This window comes from Pyxicephalus adspersus, chromosome 6, assembly GCF_032062135.1.
Source record: "Pyxicephalus adspersus chromosome 6, UCB_Pads_2.0, whole genome shotgun sequence".
NCBI lineage: Eukaryota > Metazoa > Chordata > Amphibia > Anura > Pyxicephalidae > Pyxicephalus > Pyxicephalus adspersus.
In genome coordinates, this window is record NC_092863.1 from 30,653,150 (window position 1) to 30,672,164 (window position 19,015).

General features: G+C 37.5%; 2 protein-coding genes across 3 annotated transcripts in view; one reads left to right on the top strand and one right to left on the bottom strand.

Annotated features, from left to right (window-relative positions):
• Window positions 1–6,185, top strand: part of IPO4 (importin 4) — a 47,479-nt gene extending 41,294 nt beyond the window's left edge. The window contains 3 exon segments of the mRNA XM_072415065.1: window positions 1,004–1,108; window positions 4,709–4,778; window positions 5,948–6,185. Coding sequence (XP_072271166.1) covers window positions 1,004–1,108; window positions 4,709–4,778; window positions 5,948–6,078 — 306 coding nt within the window. The 3' untranslated portion in view covers window positions 6,079–6,185.
• Window positions 6,186–7,955: 1,770 nt separating this feature from the next.
• The window catches only part of REC8 (REC8 meiotic recombination protein), a 22,031-nt gene continuing 10,971 nt past the window's right edge, over window positions 7,956–19,015 (bottom strand). For both annotated transcript variants that reach the window (XM_072415066.1, XM_072415067.1), the window contains 13 exons: window positions 18,679–18,752; window positions 17,296–18,022; window positions 16,081–16,135; window positions 14,507–14,598; window positions 13,273–13,331; window positions 12,185–12,325; window positions 12,020–12,086; window positions 11,677–11,783; window positions 11,475–11,523; window positions 11,046–11,112; window positions 10,218–10,325; window positions 9,621–9,727; window positions 7,956–9,127 (listed from right to left, as the gene is read on the bottom strand). In XM_072415066.1, coding sequence (XP_072271167.1) covers window positions 9,042–9,127; window positions 9,621–9,727; window positions 10,218–10,325; window positions 11,046–11,112; window positions 11,475–11,523; window positions 11,677–11,783; window positions 12,020–12,086; window positions 12,185–12,325; window positions 13,273–13,331; window positions 14,507–14,598; window positions 16,081–16,135; window positions 17,296–18,022; window positions 18,679–18,752 — 1,739 coding nt within the window. In that variant the 3' untranslated portion in view covers window positions 7,956–9,041. The remainder of the gene's footprint in view (window positions 9,128–9,620; window positions 9,728–10,217; window positions 10,326–11,045; window positions 11,113–11,474; window positions 11,524–11,676; window positions 11,784–12,019; window positions 12,087–12,184; window positions 12,326–13,272; window positions 13,332–14,506; window positions 14,599–16,080; window positions 16,136–17,295; window positions 18,023–18,678; window positions 18,753–19,015) is intronic.

The following is a 19,015-nucleotide window of genomic DNA, read 5'->3' on the forward strand; positions in this document are numbered from 1 at the left end:
GCCCATCGGTACCTTTCCATAACTAAAATACCAGTTTGAATAGACCAGTTCTTTTATGTTTTAACACTAAACCTTGTGATACAGGGGCAACAACCTACCTACTTAACACTTCTGTTTTGCAACCAGTTAATATTCTTGTTCAGTAATCCACCTGACTTTTAACAATCTGGTGATCTGGGAACCCTAATAGGTGACACATAAGCAGAGAGAGGAAGTTGCTTTCACAGTGACCCTGTGAGGTGCTGTCTGGACCGTGGCTGTAGGAGTTCACAGAAAAGTCACAATAAAGTTCCATCACCAATCAGTGCAGCTCTTTATAAATGTATGTCAAAAGTCACTCTTTAGCTGAAATGAAACTTATAAACAAAAGTATTGACAAAAAAATAATTCTCGAATGCCACTGTAGTGCAGAGGACTCACTCCTCCAAATCTGGCAAAAGGATGGATTTCCTGGTCCTCCATCTGTACTTCCTGGTTCCTTTTGTTGACCCGTGTCACTACAGTACACAATTGGGATCCACAGGAATCAGTGGGGGAGCAGGAGGTAGATACTCCCAGAAGTGTCAGTCTCTAAAGAGACTTCAGCGAACAATTCATAGGTTAAGTATTTATTTCAAAGAAAAAAGAAAACCCAGACAAAGGCACCTGTCACATGAAAGACACAATAGAACGCTTTATAATCATAATTCTTATTTCACACTCCCTATTCAAATAATGTCACAGTACCAGCAAACCATGTTAACGCAGAACTCTTGCTAGACTTTTGATCTTGCACAGCAGTAATTTCTCTTCTGCTGAAATTGCTTACTTTTACCACGTGCTGTGAGTAGATTTTAGACATAAGCTCTACTTTTTAAATGTACATTTGTAAGGTATAAAGTAACATAGGCAGTTTTAGCTCTCTGGCTCATTTCTGTCTAAAATTACTCTTGGGTTCCTTGGTATAACTGTGTTTGTCTTTTATTCTGTCCCCCAAGTGACATTTCTTGTTCTCCACATTTAGGTCTTTCCTGTGCTACTCCGTTCTCTCCCACTGAGAGAAGATTTTGAGGAAAACCCTACTGTGTTTAAATGCATTTCATTTCTGTATGAGAAGGATCCATCCCAGGTATGTTATGATGCAGGCATAATGTGTAAAGAGCCCAATAAGAAATATCAAGAAGGAAAATTTAGGTGCATTTTTTTTGCCAAGTGCCCCATTTGTTTTGTTTTTTTGATGTTTGTTTTTTTATCTCCTACATTTCTTGTGTGCCTGCGGTTTGAAAGGCTTCTGTAGTGTCAGTTTCCCTGCTACCTGATATACTCCAAATTTTTCAAATGCTAAATTCAGGTGTAAGGTGCTATGGCTTCATCACAGTATTTATAACCCTGCTGTTACAGAGTAGTAAAATAGAGCCATGCACCCTGCATTACCTCCAGCTACAGGATGTTCTCCTTTTTTAATCTGGAACAGACAAGAGAATATGTAAATGCCGATGGTACCTTACCTTCTTTAACTGCCCTTCGGGTTTCTGGTCCTAACCGGGTCCTGGTTCCAGTACAGAAAATGCTCTTGTTTTTTTTGTCATCCCCTTACAGCAGGCATGTCCAAAGTCAGGCCCGGGGGCCAATTGCGGCCCTTGTTCAGATATCCACCGGCCCGCAGCCTCTGTCATAAAATCAATAATATGCAGCCCGCCAGCACTAAAATAAAAACACGCGTACAAAAAAACTCATTAGTGGTTGAGTCCCCTAGGTCATTATAGCGGGCGTGTGCTGTGCGGGACCTGTGCAGACCACGTCTACACTAACCCTGGTTAGTGGTTGGCCCCCACACATTTTCACCTTACGAAATCCGGCCCTCTTTGCAAAAAGTTTGGACACCCCTGCCTTACAGGCTTGTATGCTCGGTTTAGGGCTCCCACACTGTTTGAACAATTACTTCTGCAAAACTCCGGACCACAACACATGTTTACCTATTTGTATAGCCTACTGCCGGAGAACCAGCAGTGCTCTCTTGCCCTCTTTACACATCAATGAACACGTGAACTTGATCTTGCTTTCTTTTCAGGGGATTGGGTATAATTGTTTTTTTATCGACTTATGCTTTCTTTATCAATTGTAGAGCACAGGAGACAAATTCTAAAGTACTCACTCGATGGTATTCCTGCTCTTCTGACCTCTACAGTATGTCACATCTGTATCTTGAGATGTGCTGGTGATGCCAGATGCTACATGTTTGGTGGGAGTGCCTGGTGGTACAACACATACCCCAGCCATAACTTTGCTTTCTTTGCTCCTGGGGTCAGTCTCCTCTATCAAAAAGGGTGTTCTCTGGCATTTCTTGACAGCAGCCTAAGCTTTAATTCCTCATCTTTCTAAAGCCCCCACTCTATGCAGGAATAGTTTCAGGAACTGATGCATATTCAATACCTAAATCCGTTGGTGGCTGACGTAAATGGCACAATGATGTGTAAATGGCATAGACATTTTTTATAACAGTCTTCTTATTTCCATACCCTTCTAGGATAACTGCTGCACTTTTATTTATCATTTGGACCTAATTCAGCCATCGCAGTTGATTCCCCTTTCCCCTTCTCTTCTTGTTCATTCTTTGTGTATTATTTCTTGTGGTTTTCATTTGTTTCCAATCTTCTGTTAGTTTTGAGCTTCTTTATTGTTCCATTGTCTTAATAGGTTTACAGTCTCACATGTTCCCCTCTCTAGAGTAAACATTAATATGACTTCTCGATCTAGGAGCCCTGTGACATGTTTTATGGAATTTAAGATCACATTGCTTTTGTGTCACTGTTTTGGTTTATAATTTCCCTGTAAAATCCTTTTCTTGGGGTCCACTGGTTTGATCATGCTCTTAATACTTCCTGCTGGGAATTTGAGGCATGCTGCAAGTAAGAGGGGTTTCCCGGGCTTGCCCAAAAGTTTTTTGTTTGTGTTCAGTTCGCCCATAGGTGTCCCTCAACGGACTGCAAGATAATTATTTGCCTTCTTTTTCTTAACAGCATTATACATTTAGTGTATTGCACCCTATATCCCTAACTAAGAAAGCATTGCTGAGTTACGCCCTAGCAACTGACTCTGTGGATGAAAGACATTTATTTGTCCTTTGGCTTCCTCTAAACATACACTTGTCTAGATGTAGAAAATTGTGAAATACATTCCCTTTTTTTCTGAGTTTGTAACTTTGTTCCCTAAAACTAGAATGCCTTTTTTATGCAGTGTTTCTGTTATTTTGTCCACTCCCTATAGAATTTCTTTAATGTTACACTGGTTATAGAAAATATGCAGTGCCTTGAAATTCAAGTCATACCAGTTAGGATATTTAACCAATCCTTTTACATAAGTAAATCCTTGCTGCAGGTACTATAAACAATGGAACTTGTAGGACCAGTTATACAAATGTAATCTGCCAATTTATCAGCAGCACAAGGTTTTCTGCACACCAAAGGCAATCTTGTCTTCAGTTTAAAAATCCCATGCCAATAAAGGGAGCATAACGGCGGTCACACCTTTCCTATTGTGACACCCATTTCAAGCATGATAATGTGGAAAGTTGTATCTTTGTTACACGGATTCAGGCTTTTATTAAATATAGATTTGGTAAGCTCTATGCAGTCTTGAAAACTTTGCAATACATAAAATTGTTTATAAAAGTTGACTTTACATTGTCTTCAATTAACAATCAAATTTTCTAGTATGTGAATATGCTAATAAGATGCAAATCTGTTCTGCGGATCTAATTTTTCTAAAGAGTTTGTAAACTCAGGGTCATTTTATGCATCATGAATGCATGAACAATGTCCTCCGTAGCAGTGCTGAGCCCAATGATAGCACTTACTGCTACCTGGCAAATATCTCCAATAGTAAATATCTATTTGGTTGCCAAGGACTGTTTGCCCTGAGTCTTAACTAACCACGGTATTTGTATAATATTCATGTAATCCTAAATACACACAGGGTTAATTTTCAGATATAGAACCTTTCATTGTAGTTTTCAGAACAGTTGTTTATATTCAACAAAAAGTCAGCTCAATTATTTGTTATATGCTATAAACGCCCAGCATTTCTCTTAACCTGAACTTCAGCTTCACTTGCTAATGAAAAAGTTCCAGGCCTCATTATAGATCCAAATCTTGCAGGATGACTCCCTTGTGGAGCGAATTGTTTATGTAGAATGTAGTCCCCCCACCCTCTCCAAGGACAATTTAAGGATTCTCCCATTGTTATCAGCCAGAGGGTGTAGGTACTTCTGTATACTTTTAATGAATGAGTGTTAAACTCCCAGGCATATAATCCAGTAAAGTTTACCCTTTAGCTGATAAAGTCTCCACCTAAAAAGCTCCAGATATTTTTAGATATTGCGTCCTGCCCTTCTCCTAAATATCATATATAAGACTGTGTGACCCACAATAGGCACACTCCTGGGTTATCTCCTCATTCCCAATGAGGTTCAGACATGTAATATTACTGAACTTAATATTAGCTCTAACTTCATGATGATCCCACTGCCTCATCCCACAATAGAATGCACAGCATTATGTTCTAACTTGGAGATAATATCAGTAATTCAAATCAAGAGGTACCTACAATATTTCTTTGGTTGCTGCCATTGGTATTTTAAATTGGTTTGTCATTACTTCTGACATATGTGCCCTATTTTATGTTTTTTTGATGACAGGTTCTCTTAAACTTGTTTTTTTTTTTCCTATAGGTTGTCAAACACATCAATGACATTGCAAGAATATTTGGCCATGTACTGGGGACAAAGGAAATCCAACCAGGTATAAGTAGTTAGGAGGCTTATATATTATACCTTCCTATTAGAGGTCATACTATGATTTGTTAGTGGACTTTCAGCTCCCATTTATGATTTATGATTCAGTTTAGATGACACAAAGGTTAAGCTGGATTCTCAAACATCATCACCAGAGTCTTTAGCTGGAGTATCTGGGCCTAATCTCAGATTTACCTTAAATAGGACTTTGTGCTTCTCACCTTTTGTCAGGATTGAGGGGAAGGGGATCTCCAAACCTTGTTAAGATCGGGTTTGCTCTGTGAATGTTTATCCCTCATCTGCTGGATCCTTAAGGAATACTGATTGCTATTGGCATCCGGCAATCAAATAAAATAGGGGAGAGCTTCCAGTTCTTGCAAATAAGGCAAAGTTGGAGATTTTTTTTTTATATAAATTAGAGCTGAAAAGTGGGAGGATCAGCACTGTGAGCATGCTTACGGGAGGACATAGTGTGCAGCTGCTCCTACATTAGCCAATCAGGAAGGTGATCTATGCTTCACTAAGTTTTACTGTATTAGCTTTTGGTTTAAAACATTTTAATTTTGTATTTATCTGTATGTCTGAAACTTTAAAGTTTTAGGAAACCCAGACAAACTGTAAAATACACAATTGAAACACAATACACTTTCCATTAGGATTCACAATCATGTCACTCAGGCTGGAGATATACATAGGTCTGGCAAATTGCTTTGACTTCTTATTTGCAGTCTCCGTCAGTGGACAGTAAACAAGCAGCAGCAGTCTGACCAGGGTTATCTTTCTACTCTCTCCAACTGTCAGCATGTTCCGTGTCCGTATGTTTGTCCGTATGTTTGAATACAGCAGAACCAAATTCTGTTAGTTCAGACATTTCCTCTCCCTGGCTACTGCACAGGAGATTACCGAAAGCTGTTTTCAGTTTTAGGTAACTAGACTAGTTTCACCTCAAAACATTAATAAATATAATTTAAAAAGTATTGAAATTTTTTTATCATGACATGCATTAATTGATGTTGATTGTATTCCTACCTGGAGCGATGACAAGATAAGCGCTTAATGTGTGAATATCATTACAGAATACGTGTAAATATGTTGCATCTTATAATATGCATAACATTCCAATATGCAAACATTACAATATGCATATAACATTCTCTATTATTATTACTCCTGCAGACACAGAAGAAGCTTTAGTTCATATTTTAAGAAACATGGCACAGCACTTCCCGCAGGAGCTGCAGAACACACTGGCGTCCCTGCCAGCTGAGGTGTCATCAAAATTTCGCCCTGCTCTTGGCCTGGCATGAGGTGCTTCTTCGCATATTTTATTTATATGGCTTGCTCCTCACCCACCTTGCACACCTATGTACCTCTAAACTTCCTGTACACTAAGAATTAAATCCATCAGACTGTTCAGTGTGTTTCCTAGTTATTTTAAATGTTTTTTGTATTTATAAGGCATTTTCTGTGCTTTGGTTATTGTGTGGTGTTCTGTAAGGGAAGGGATGAATTGCTGTGCTTTGCAACTGGAGATTTCAATCTGTGATTTGGATGTGTGTAGAAAACCGTATTTCTGTTTTGATTAAGTAAAACCCATTTGTGAGACTTGCCACATATCTGTAAATTTAGAAGAGAAAGCAGTTACGAGACAGGAATAATGTCTACCCTAGTGATAATTGGAGCATAGCTTGTAAATCTGATTGAAGCCTCATATGACTGTAGGAGTTAGTTCATTTGTATGGAACCTTCCGTTTATACATAACACAATTATAGGTCGGTGAACCAGTGTCAATCCATTTACACAGTTGGAATTGGCTTAATTGTTAATTAAGTACACACAGGGAAGGCAATCAATCTGACACTAACTACCAATGAACATAATTCTTTAATTTCCTCATATTTACAAAATGTTCAAATATTTAAAACACATTCCAACATTCAACTGATACATTGATTTCAATGCTGTATTCTTGATGCGATTCGTGATGCTTGTTTGGCCAGAGTGATACCCGCCTCACTGCTTTCTGCTGACCTGCGTCGCCATCTTGGTGAGGAGATTATGATCTCATGGGATTGATTATAGAAGTTATAGGAATTTTCCTCCTGAAGAAGTGGTCAAGCATCACGAAACGCATCAAGGATACAGCATTGAAATCAATGTATTAATTAAGTGTTGTTATGTGTTTTAAATTATTTTAACATTTTGTATATTTAAAGGAAATTAGAGAATCATGTTCATTGGTTAATTAGTGTCAAATTTATTGCCTTTAAAGTCCCTCTACCTTTTTGTAAATTTATATATATATATCTTATATATTTGGGATATTTTGTGGAATATTTTGTAATCATAAAACTGGATATCATTTTTGTTAAGTATACACAGGTGTTTATCCAGCTTTGACTGACTGTAAGAATCACTTGCTCTCTCTGACTATTCTGCTTCTGGACAAATGGTAATAAGGTAAGATATTGTAGTGTCAGGGTATAACAGCCTTTTGATTGACATGGCTTCTTAATGTGGCTGCTTCAGCTACCCATATCATCTCCCGAATCCATGCCCCATCCACTGTATGTCCCAGATGTTCTATAATAGGGCTCCCATTCACCAGGCTTTGATGCTCTTTCCCTTTTGATAATCTTATGTGAAAAAAAATACATATGTGCTAATCAGAATAAATTCCATTGATCTCCCGTTAAAAAAGGTAAAAATACTTTACATAAAATACCTTAACTAATCCACCCTCCCCAGTACACATTCAGGTTCTTGTAGTCATGACCCTGCCACTATCACTGAGAGATGATATATATATATAAGCTACAATTGCTGAACTTGTAAAGAATGCTGATTTTGTGGATGTAAAGCTGATCCTTGGGTGTCAGTAGTGCAATTCACATACCTGACACAAGCATACAGACAACTATGTGACAGGTTATGTGATGATTAGCTGATTAGTATTGCCATTCTGGGTCAGTGATCTGCAGGTATTTTCTTATACCATTCTTACCTATTCTTATACCTATTCTTATACCTATTCATGACAATATAAGAAACAAGTAAAAATACATACTAAGAAAAGTACCGGATATACAAAAAAGGTCAGTGCCTAAACAATGCATAATGACATAACATAACAAGTGTTTTGCCAACCAAAAGGTCCAGAATAAATTCATTGGTAAATCTTCAGTCTTTACATGTGTTTATTTTTATTTTTATCTTTAAATTATTTTAGGCACTATGGTCCTATATAGGTCACAGTGGCAAAACCAGAACCGAATTCTGTGCACTATTCTTCATTTTCTGCTCAGATTAAAAAAGTATAAAGTAAATAATCTGTAACATCAAGCTTTAAATGACCTCTGAACACTTCAGCCTCTTTTCTGATTGTTCTAAGTTCACTTTATAGACCTATCTCAATCTCCTCTGAAAGGTATTGTGCGATATGAAATATTTAATAAAGCAGACAATGAAACAGTTAGTGCAGAAAACCCTATAGATAAATATAAAAAAAATAGATTTATATGTCTTTCAGGTCTTTTTCCCTCAAATGTACTAATTTCTACATCCCTTGATCTTTCTGGTTTAATGTTCTCCATAATTTTATAAATCAGCAGAAAGTGGTATTTTCTGAGGAGCTCAGATCATATTATATTGCTGAATATTTATACAGTTGCCTATTTTGGTCTCTGCTTCTACAATCATAACCCTTTTTTCAGAACTGCATTAAGATGTACAATAATAAGAATTTGTGTCAAATGGCTTTCACAGATTTTACAATAAAATACCAATTGTATATTTATAAGTGCAAAATCAGCATGTAGCAGGTCAAATTCCTCCTTCAATTAATTCTAAATAATCTCATATGCGTCTAAAATTGATGTCATCAATAAAAGCTTTATTTCTGCCTTGGTGTCTGATAAACGACCTTTCTGCTGCTTTACAAATAATTACAATATTGTAATATCTTTCTACTGCATTATGCTTCGATTTTAGTGTAAAAACCAGGAGGGATCAAAGGATGGAGATTTTAGAAATAGTCAACATTAGTCTTCTAAGAAGAAGCTACAAAAGTGGAAAGTGCTAATTAGGGCTTATTATATTCTTAACAAGTTTTGTGATGTAAGGCAACCAACATGTTTCTTTAGTTATGAAGTCAACTTATACGTTTTAGGATAGCATTTTATCCACAAGAAACACTACTTTATTCTGTACAAACCGTAACAGAAATGTAAACATTCAAATGTAAGAATTGTGTAAATGATGTCCTCAGTGTCACTTGAAGTGTCTTCCTGGAGTGATGAATATACATCCATACGGCTCAGTCTGCTCCAAACGAATAACCTTCTGTGTGGAGAGCACTGCCAAATCCAAGGAAAGATGTCATAGCAAAGATTTGTTTCTCAAGATTTAAATATGTTTTTCAGTGTCAACACAACATTTGACCACCAGAAACCCCTGCTGAGCCATTCTCCATTTTTGTGTTACAATCTACAGACACTTTATTGGGTTTGTATTAATAAGGCTGTGCACAAAATGTGATCTCCTAAAGCAGTCCATGGGATTTCATTTTACTGCAGTTGTAATGAATTCTGCTTGCATACTGTAAAATATGCAAAAGCAGCCTGCTGTACATATGGAGACCGCAGCAACTGATGTATACAAGGTGGGGTATGGAGACAAAAAACATTTGTTATATACAAGGTGGTAATACACAATAAAGTCATCAGCACCAGGTAAATGTGCTTACATTTTCTTTTTTTTATATTGTGTGCATGTAAATGACATTATGTTTTACTTCCGGTAATAGCTGGTTAAAAATAATGAACTTAAAACTGGTTTCTAGTTACTCACCAAGACAGTTGTAAAAGAATTTGGAGACCAACAAGCGAGAAAAAGAATGGGGTGTGAGGCCAAGAAACTCGGAATGTCCATCGCTCTCAATCTGAGAGTAAAGATTTCTAGAGAATGACAGATCCAAACCAGTGTGAGACAAATGAGAGAAGCCAGGGCATGGATTGAACAATATTAAGGGGCACATCAGGATGTGTATATTGAATCAAACACTTTTTTTGTAGCCTATGGCATTTGGCCCAAATAAAGTAGTAACTGATATTTATCTAAAAGTGGCAACAAGCTGAAAAAATCTGGCAATCTCCATCTTTTATTACTAAAAGGGGTGATCTTCAAAACAATGGCAATATTTACAGCTGATCTCCCTTTTTAAAAATGGAGCAAATAAAAGAATGGAATAAAAAATAACAGGCAATTTAATATTTGATTAAAGAGCCTTTGGGACTTAACTACATTTGAGATTTAATGGCCTTGAAGATTATTATGTTTTAAGACTTCACTTTATGAACTGATATTGCATATTGATGCCAATGTGCTGTAAAGTTTTCTCACGTGACTAAGCACTGTAAGGGAACTTAATAAAACAGCACTATATACCTTTGTAAATCTTCCAGTAAAATATGTTCCGTTTCTGGCATTTCCACAATAAGTTCTGGCATCTCGGAGACTATTGGTAGTGATTTCTCTTCTTGAACTGATGGTGTCCTAAAATTAATAATAAAGATGTTTATGTAGTGGATAGTATTTCAGTGCAGAGTTTTAGACTTCATACAAAAGGTTCTGGATGAATGTGGATCAGACCAGAAGATAGTAGACTGTAGGAGAATATTTCCATAGAACAGTGGTCGCCAACCCTTTCGGACCTACGGACCACTAAATTTACCGGCTCCAGTCCGCACATGCGCGGGGAGCCGGGTGTCACTCAAAGGGCAAGAAACTTCCCCAATAGTATTATCATGATGCCAGAACCCGCCCACTCTCCCATCACATCTGAGTCCAGAGACACAACCCGCCCACTGCCCTGAGCCGTACAGAAGGCAGGGTCCTTCTCCTGACCCCGCTCGGACCACTGATTGGCGACCGCTGCCGTAGAAGACACTAAAATTTTCTTTCCTAAAAGTAAAATAGATCTTAACATACCTATGCTTTTAGAAAGAAAATCTGGTAATACTTTGCCCACCTTCCCCCCTATATCAACATACTAGTCTTGGCTTATTTAACAAATACTGGGCATCCGGTGATCCATAGACATTTATGTGTTTATGACCAAGATGTGAAAGGCCCCTGCTGACTAGCTGTTCTTTTTTCAAGAAGCCATTTGTCTTCCTTTGGGCAATCATCATCTCTATGCTTTCATCTGTAGGTTGTAAATTTTTTGTCATTACTTGTTTTATGCACCCAGTCATATCATCTTATGTATCTCACCTTCCTTCTTCAGGAGTAAATATTATTGGTCTGGAGCGGTCCTCTTCAGACATTTCAAGGGACATTTCTATAAAGAATGTAGGAGGACAATAAAAAATTCCAATATGGATCATTATACTTAATTTAGGATATTTGCCCATTCAGCAATATTTTTCCCTGTCTCTTCATAGTGAAAGGCTGCAGCTCATTCCTCTGCACTGACATACAAAAAATAGCATAATTGTTACAAACTTTTGTTTTATTGTTAATTTAAATCCTCTTAAAGCTGCTAGCATTTTCCATGCCAGTTACAGCTCCCACCTGTGGAATGCCTGTGTTATAAACAGATTTAATTCCAGTTCAGTTGGTAAAAGAGCACATATTGCACATTTATATGTTAATGCAGCTTAAACTACATACACGTACAGAAGGATATATGACCTGACTAACCTGAAGACAACATGATGCTGACAGCAGACTCGGTAACTGCACGAACAACCTGTATAATGAGACGAAAAAACGTTCAACACTTTTAGACAATATGTGCTACTTCCTTTCCTTTTATATGAGTGATTCATATTATATACATATCGGCCATCATTTCGGCACATCTTGTTTTCTGTTAGAGTTGTGTCTGATGTTCAACTCTTACCTCCAGCTCACTCATGGTTTCCTCTTCCCTTTCCCGGATAAACTGAAGTGGTTCTAGCACAGCGCATCTACTCCACAGTGTGGTCAACTCTGGGGCCATGAATTGCTCTGGTGCAAAGGTAACATAAGGAGCATTTATAAAATAGTGAAATTAAAGTGAACCATTGTAAGCCATTGTAAACATTTCAATGTAAAATCAATCATCGTTCTGTAGTGCTTCCTGCATAATCTTCAACCAAGGTAAATAGATACAGAAGTGTTACAGAATTGGTGCAGTGCTTTGTGTGACTGCTCTTCCTGATAGAAAGTACATCTGACGTCCGGGGATTAGTGCCTATGCTCACCATAGGTCGGGGATTCAAGGAGAGAAGTTGCTGTTCTAGGCCTCATGTGAGGAAGTGTTAGAGGGTCCTGAAATAAAAAACAGTGCACTAGTTAGCCTTTCTAATACTCAGATACTGGCAGACGAGGGGCGTTCGTATGTCCTAGGTATTGGTTTGTTTACATACCAATGACTGTGTAAATATGTAGGGGTCACTTGTTTGCTTCTGCATTATCTTGCTTGGAATCTGAGTCTCCTTGTCAATTATTAGTCTGCTTCTTCTCCTGGTTCGGCTTATAGGTCGGTCAGGCAGCTCAGGCACCACCAGCTACATATATGAACAGAAAATAGATGTCAGGAAAAACAGTAAAAGGTGTATAGGAAAAAGTAGGTACAATTCTACATCCTATTAAAGTGGCAATAGATTGGTAAATTCATACAAATCAAATCTTACAGTTTATTTAATTAGGTTATGGCAAATTATGAAAATAAAACAGAACAAATCAGAAGGGTAAAAAAGATTCTGCGTTGCTAGCATGCTGAGACCAGCCTAAAAAGGGATTATTTTTCAAAGGTATTCCGAATTATCAATAAGGCAGAAAAATGTTCCGGTAGACTCCCTGCTGTATGTAATAAATGTAGTTGTGACTAGTGAGAAGAAGAACATTTATCTGAATATTGAACAAAGGCTAATGTGATACAGAGCAGTCTTAGTGCAAAGTGTTGGTACTAAGATGATTCCTGGAGGATATACAAGATTAGGAGTGATGGCCCAAGGACAGGAAAAGGGACTAGAGAGCTCGGAGGCTAATCCCACAGCACCCCGCATACACCAGGTATAGAACTAGTGTTCACCAAGTGGCTTTGTGTTTTCAGGGCTTTTAAGGCAAATCCCTCCTTACAATATTAGTGTTTTTACATAACTCTTGATACTGAATTCTGAAATTTCTATGCATCGAAAATCTGGCCAAAGTCTCTTTACTGAGTATGGAAAGGACACACTAGAGTGTGCTCTCACAGCGTAGTGTGTGACTTGTGAAGATTACACATCCTGCAAAAAAATATGCCTATTAAGTACAACTTGCATTGTGGTATTGTGGTTTCTATTTACGTTGTACATTAGAGAAATTCAAGAAGCCAAACACTGAAAAAGAAATCAAGAAATATTCATTGATTTTAGCAAGAGAAACAAAAGCTGCACAGAGTTACTAACCAAAAACTAAGCAGAAGCAAAGAGGAAAGGGCAGAGACAGATGATGGTTTCTGAAAAATTACCTGTGGGGAACGAAGCTGTGGAGATACTCGCTGGGGGGATGGCATTTCTGGAGCTCCTTCTAAATAGGAATACCACCATTAGTAATATGAATAGGAGAAACCAGTGACCTCTTTACTATATGAGAAGGCTTTCTTATCCCCACTCCTTACTATAAAGTCAGGTTCAGTACATCAGCTTTTCCTAGATTGGCTGGTATCTATATTATGTATTAAAAACTCAGCTTACTATGAGAATGGAATATTAGTACAGGGTTTTGCTGCTGATGGTAGAAGTTAATACATAGTTAGGGCAATTCCGAAGGATTTTTATTACTGACGACAAAGCAGAGAAGTACCAACCACCATACCTGTTTTGTATGGATTTCAAAGTTAAAGTTTAGATTTGTTTCTCACAAATCTAATGTTCACCATACCATGCACACAATGGGCCTGATTTATCAGAAGACTCCATGGGTGAACATAGGTGATGCGGCAAACCTGAATGGATCTGGAATTGAAAACGTGCCAAATAATAGTAAATGATTTCAAGATTTCCATACCAGGTTTGCTGGCTCACCCAGGTTCCCCCATGATAGGATATCTTCTCCCGTCTTGGAAAGCTTTATAAATCATTTCAATGACTCAACCATTCATATTCTGCCTTCTTGGTCATTTATATTTGTCACCAGTGGCAAATAAAAGCCCTTGTCAAGCTTATATTAGCATTGTGCTGATGGCTTGTAACTTGTTGAACACGTGTCTAGCTGCTTGAAAAAAACACACATCCCTGATGATATATCACATCTGTGGTTACACACTTGTGTAATGTGTTGTATTTCCTCTTTTCAATATATATTGATAACTGCATCCCTTTCAGTCCTGTGGTTAATGTGTTGTAACACGTAGACCTAAAATGAAATGATATGGTAGAGTAATAAATCTAAAATGTATTATGTTGCCTAGTTCCAGTCACACAATTACTTTTTTGATGTCATTGCAAACATAAAAAATAAATCATACATAAGCATATTAGGGAAAGTAGGATTATTATATTGATTGTGTATAATCCCACAAACTGTCACACAAAATTTATAATTTATGAGGAGGGAATAGCACTTAGGACATGATTAAGGAATGCTGAAGTGACATGCTATACGGACAATCAGGTATATCTGAGTGATCCCACACCATATTTGTTTGTTTGTTATCACCCAAAATAATCCTATTTCTATAGATGATTCATGAGCTATTTTACCAGAGGGCAGAGCAATTGGTTCTGCTATTGCTTCTTCCAGCAGCATTGCAGCATCAAGTTCATCAGGTTCTGAAACCATTTCTGAAGGCAGGCTAAAGAGGAAAAAATAAACTGATAAGAAAATGCTTGTCTGCAGGAAGTGCTAACCAAATTCTAGCAGAACATTTCATGGGAGAAATGTTATTCCATATTTCATTTCAGTAGCAACAGGTAAAAGTGTAATTTGTCTGAGCAAGCAATATTTTGGACAACCTGTCTGGATAGACCATGAGTAATACAATTGCTGATTTTTTTTAAAAAAATTGCAATCTAGGAGGCCATAACCTTCTGCAGGTCTCAAACCTTTGTGATTACAAAGTTTCAGGTCTGTCACTCAATAATCCAATAAAAGAAAGGCAGCCCTGGAAGGAATAGGCACGTCCCCCTATTCTGGACATACACATTTTACTGATAATCCCTATTCTGTTCTGGGTCAGAGCATCTTGAAACGGCAGGTCTGGTTGGATGCTCCCAGTATGCAGTTGTTTGTCAGCTGTGGAAATGAGGGTCATGGACACCCCAGAGGTCATGGACAACAAGGTCAAGGACACCCCAGGCTTAATAATTGAAGTGATGGGGAGATGTAGGCATTCTAGCCTATCTGGTCTGATATCAATTAAAAGTTAGTGGGCATGACAAAAAGTTGTAAGATCCCACACTGCATTGCAGGTTGTGTATCCACAGACCAATCAGTGTGCCTATGATGCCCCCTTTCCACCACCAAAAGCATATGGGCATATGTCAAAACGAGACCATGGAGCAATGGAATGTGGCCTTGTCTAATTAATCGGGTTTTGTATTACATTCTAACCAAAGGCAAGTGTTTTGTTTGCCTGGGAAAGGGATAGTAGCAGGATGCATTATGGGAAGAAGGCAGACTGGAAGAGGGAGTGTGACTTTAAGGATCTCCTGCAAATTTCTCAGTGCCAGATATCACAAAACACCTTCAAAGATCTTGTGGTGTCTATGCTTCAATGCATCCGAGTTGTTTTTGGTAGCACCTACATAATATTAGGAAAGTAGTTTTATTGGTTTGACTAATACATATATAATGTACATTTATGTAATTCCACATAGGTGATCACATTTATGCCGTCAAGATTAGGGTTAGTATGTTTCTTTTAGAATACTTATGGTTATGAGATTTTACCTTGCAGTTTTTTCTTACCACACTTGAACAAAAAGGTGACAAGGGTAAAAATGGGCATATCTTTAATAATCAGGAAATGATAGTTATTACCAGCTGGTGGTTAGTGTGACTTCTAGTAATCCCACATGTACAGTGCACATTAATATATTCATGTGGCACATAGTACAGCTAGTACCAAATGGAGTTTTGCTCCAGATAATGCCATTAGCAGCTAGTTATATTTTGAGATATTACTTGGTAACCAGCTACTAGTTGATAAAGTTAATGTTGCAGAATTTCCACACAATGCTTGCAAAGTTAAAACTTAATACATTGTTTAATTGTCTCCTTATTTTATTATTCACATATTAAAAAATTGTATAACATGAATTTATTGTTACTTCACCGGGGAGTGGGAGAACCTCTAGCTTCTGTTACACTTGGCATGTCATCTACTTGCTCTGTAGGGGAAAAAATCAATTAAAGTAATAATAATACAGTTTATAGAACTGTGCACTGTTATGTGTTCAGCATAGCATCACACTCACAGATACACTACTATGGCGTTGTATTTCAGTGAGTTATATTTAGCAGGGAACAGTAACATATTGCAGTAATCACAACAACCAATAAGAATTATTATTTACACTTTTGTCAAAATCTGATTAGTTGCACTAGGTTACTGTGCCTTGCACAAACTATATTTAATACATATACAAATTCTAAATGGGCACTTTAAAAATGCCTTTGCTAACCCTATAGCCACTGGGAGCAAAGAAAATACCAAGTACTTTAGAGTGTGGAGGATCCTGTGATTCTTTCACATGCCAATAGGGACATTCCTCAGCCCTGCATAAGCTTAAAGAGGAACTAAACTAAAAACTGCCAAAACAAAAACACTTACCTTTGATCCCACAGGGCAGTCTGATCCATCCGCGGGTGTCTTGCATCAGGTCCCGCGTCGTCCCACCATCCGTCCGGGTTCTTCATCCTACGTCACCCATAGGATGGGAAAAAAAACTTGCCGATCTCACTGCGCATGCTTGAGATCTGCAAATTTTTCTCATTGCACCAAAAGGCTCCTTCTGTGTATGCCTGAGAAGGGTGTTGCACTTAAAAAAAACAAACAACAGAATTTTTTCCTTACATAAAAGGGTTGTCCAACCTTTTATGTAAAGTGAAATATCCGAGTTCAGGTACACTTTAATGTTTACATGGGACTTCCTTTTTATCTCCTTTCTTTGTGCTGCTTGGGAGGAAAAGTTATTGTGAAGTTTTAGGTTAGCCTTGCATTAGCGAAGCAAAGGTTCTTTTCAATTAAGCAGGCCATTCCTAATTCTGTTTTACCCAGGCCACACATGCATTTGTCTGATTATTTGATTTATGCATGCTTTGATCAATGCAAATTCAAATACATTGCTTTTGTTTATATATATATATATATATATATATATATATATATATATATATAAATATATATATATATATTGTACTTTTTTTTAGTTGAAACAAGTCAAAGCAAATTCAGTTTGTGCTGTAAAATAATCATTTTAGGCATCAGATCAAAACGATTGGTTGATACATATATGTCTATTATCCTACATATCTGAGAGCCTTCTACCTCCCTCCGTCCTTCTTTGTTCTTCCATCTCTACCAGAGACTTCTTTAGCTTCTTAATTTCCTCTTCAGCCTTTTTGATTTGTTCCCTGTCTCTTTCTTGTTCCTTCAAGCGCTCGCTTTCCCTTTTTTTTTCTAACTGAAGCTGCAGTAACTTTTCTGCTTCCCATTGTTGTTCTTTTTCTTTCCCTAACTTTTCAAGGTGCTCGATTTCTTTTAGCTGTTCCAGTAAAAGCTCTTCTGCTGCTCCAGTAATTTGAAGATAATCCAGCTCTTCCCTTGCTTCTTTCAGTTGCTCCATTTCTTTTTCCAGATCTTGTAGGACTTCTTTTTCTATTTCCTTTTTCATTTCTTTTTCGCGTTCTTGTTCAGATTTTCTTTGGCGTTCCATTTGTCTTTGTTCTTCCCTTAGATGTTCTAGCTCTCTTTCCATTTCCTGAAGCTCTCTTGTTTTTCTCTCCATTTCAGCCCTGTCTATCTCTTTTTCTCTTTCAAGTTGGAGTTGTCTTTCCCTCTCAATTTCCAGGTTCTTATCCTCGTCAGTTATCTTGACTTCTTTCTCCTTCCGGGGCTTTTTGGGTTTTTCTGTACCTGGCAGATCTTTGTCTTTTGGTTCTTGTATGCCTCTCTTACGAGGCTCTGGTAAGGTTTCAGCTTCAGGAAATGCAGGAAGATCAGATGTAAGTAATTCTAAATCAAGAGCACTCAGTTCTGGGAGGTCTTGGCCAATCTTTAAGGTAAAAGGTTGCCAGTAAAAAAAAAAACAAAAAAAAAAGGAGAGTTAGGATCTCATTGTACAGTTCTGTACCTTTATTTTCACAACCACCCAATGAGAACATGAATGTAGAATAATGTAGAGTAATGTTCCTCAGCACAATGCCCTAGTAACAGTCCCAGGATTTGTCACTGTGGCTCCAGCACCACCCATTGTGTGGAATGGACTGCAATGGACTGTGAGAGAGATGATACTTCCCACAGCATAATGTAACAAGAACTTGGAATACTAACCATTACTAATACATATGGCTGGTGAGGTGTATATAAAACAATATATGTAGAACCAGTATAGTTTTTACCTATACAACTTTTTGTTATCTGGTACCAAGCCTTGATGTAGCACAAACTCTGCTGGGAAATACCTGTATAAATGATACCATGGATAACAGTAATGTAGTGGATGATAGAATTCTAATATGGGGATGACGGTTTGTTGCCAAAATAAGTCAAAATTGGCAAATTGTACTGGGAGCTACAACTGAGCACTTACTATTAGGGTGTTTAGAATTCCAGAATAATTGTTGGGTCTCAGGATTTGACTGACATGAAGAGGAATGAGGTGCTAAGTGCATGTGCTCCCTTCCTATTAGTCTGTTTTCCTTTATTTACCTCTACTGGTGGCAATAGAATAGGTTCCTCTTCTCGCATGGTTATGGTGTCTGGTGAAGCCAGGTGGTCACTCTCTAGTAAAGCAGAAAGAAACACTAAATACCTTACATACTTGTATATAAACCAAAGTACCTAAAAAAAACTTTGGCTCAACTATAAACCTAGGATGCAAAATGGGACCATTAATGCTAACATTTAAAACAGTATTCAATATAAATACCAAAACAAAATGAATGTGAATAAATCAATCCATATATACTATAATCATAAACAATAATGTAAAGAGGGAAAATTAAATAATGTCTGTTTATCAATTTTCCCTGTTAGTTTTTTTTTC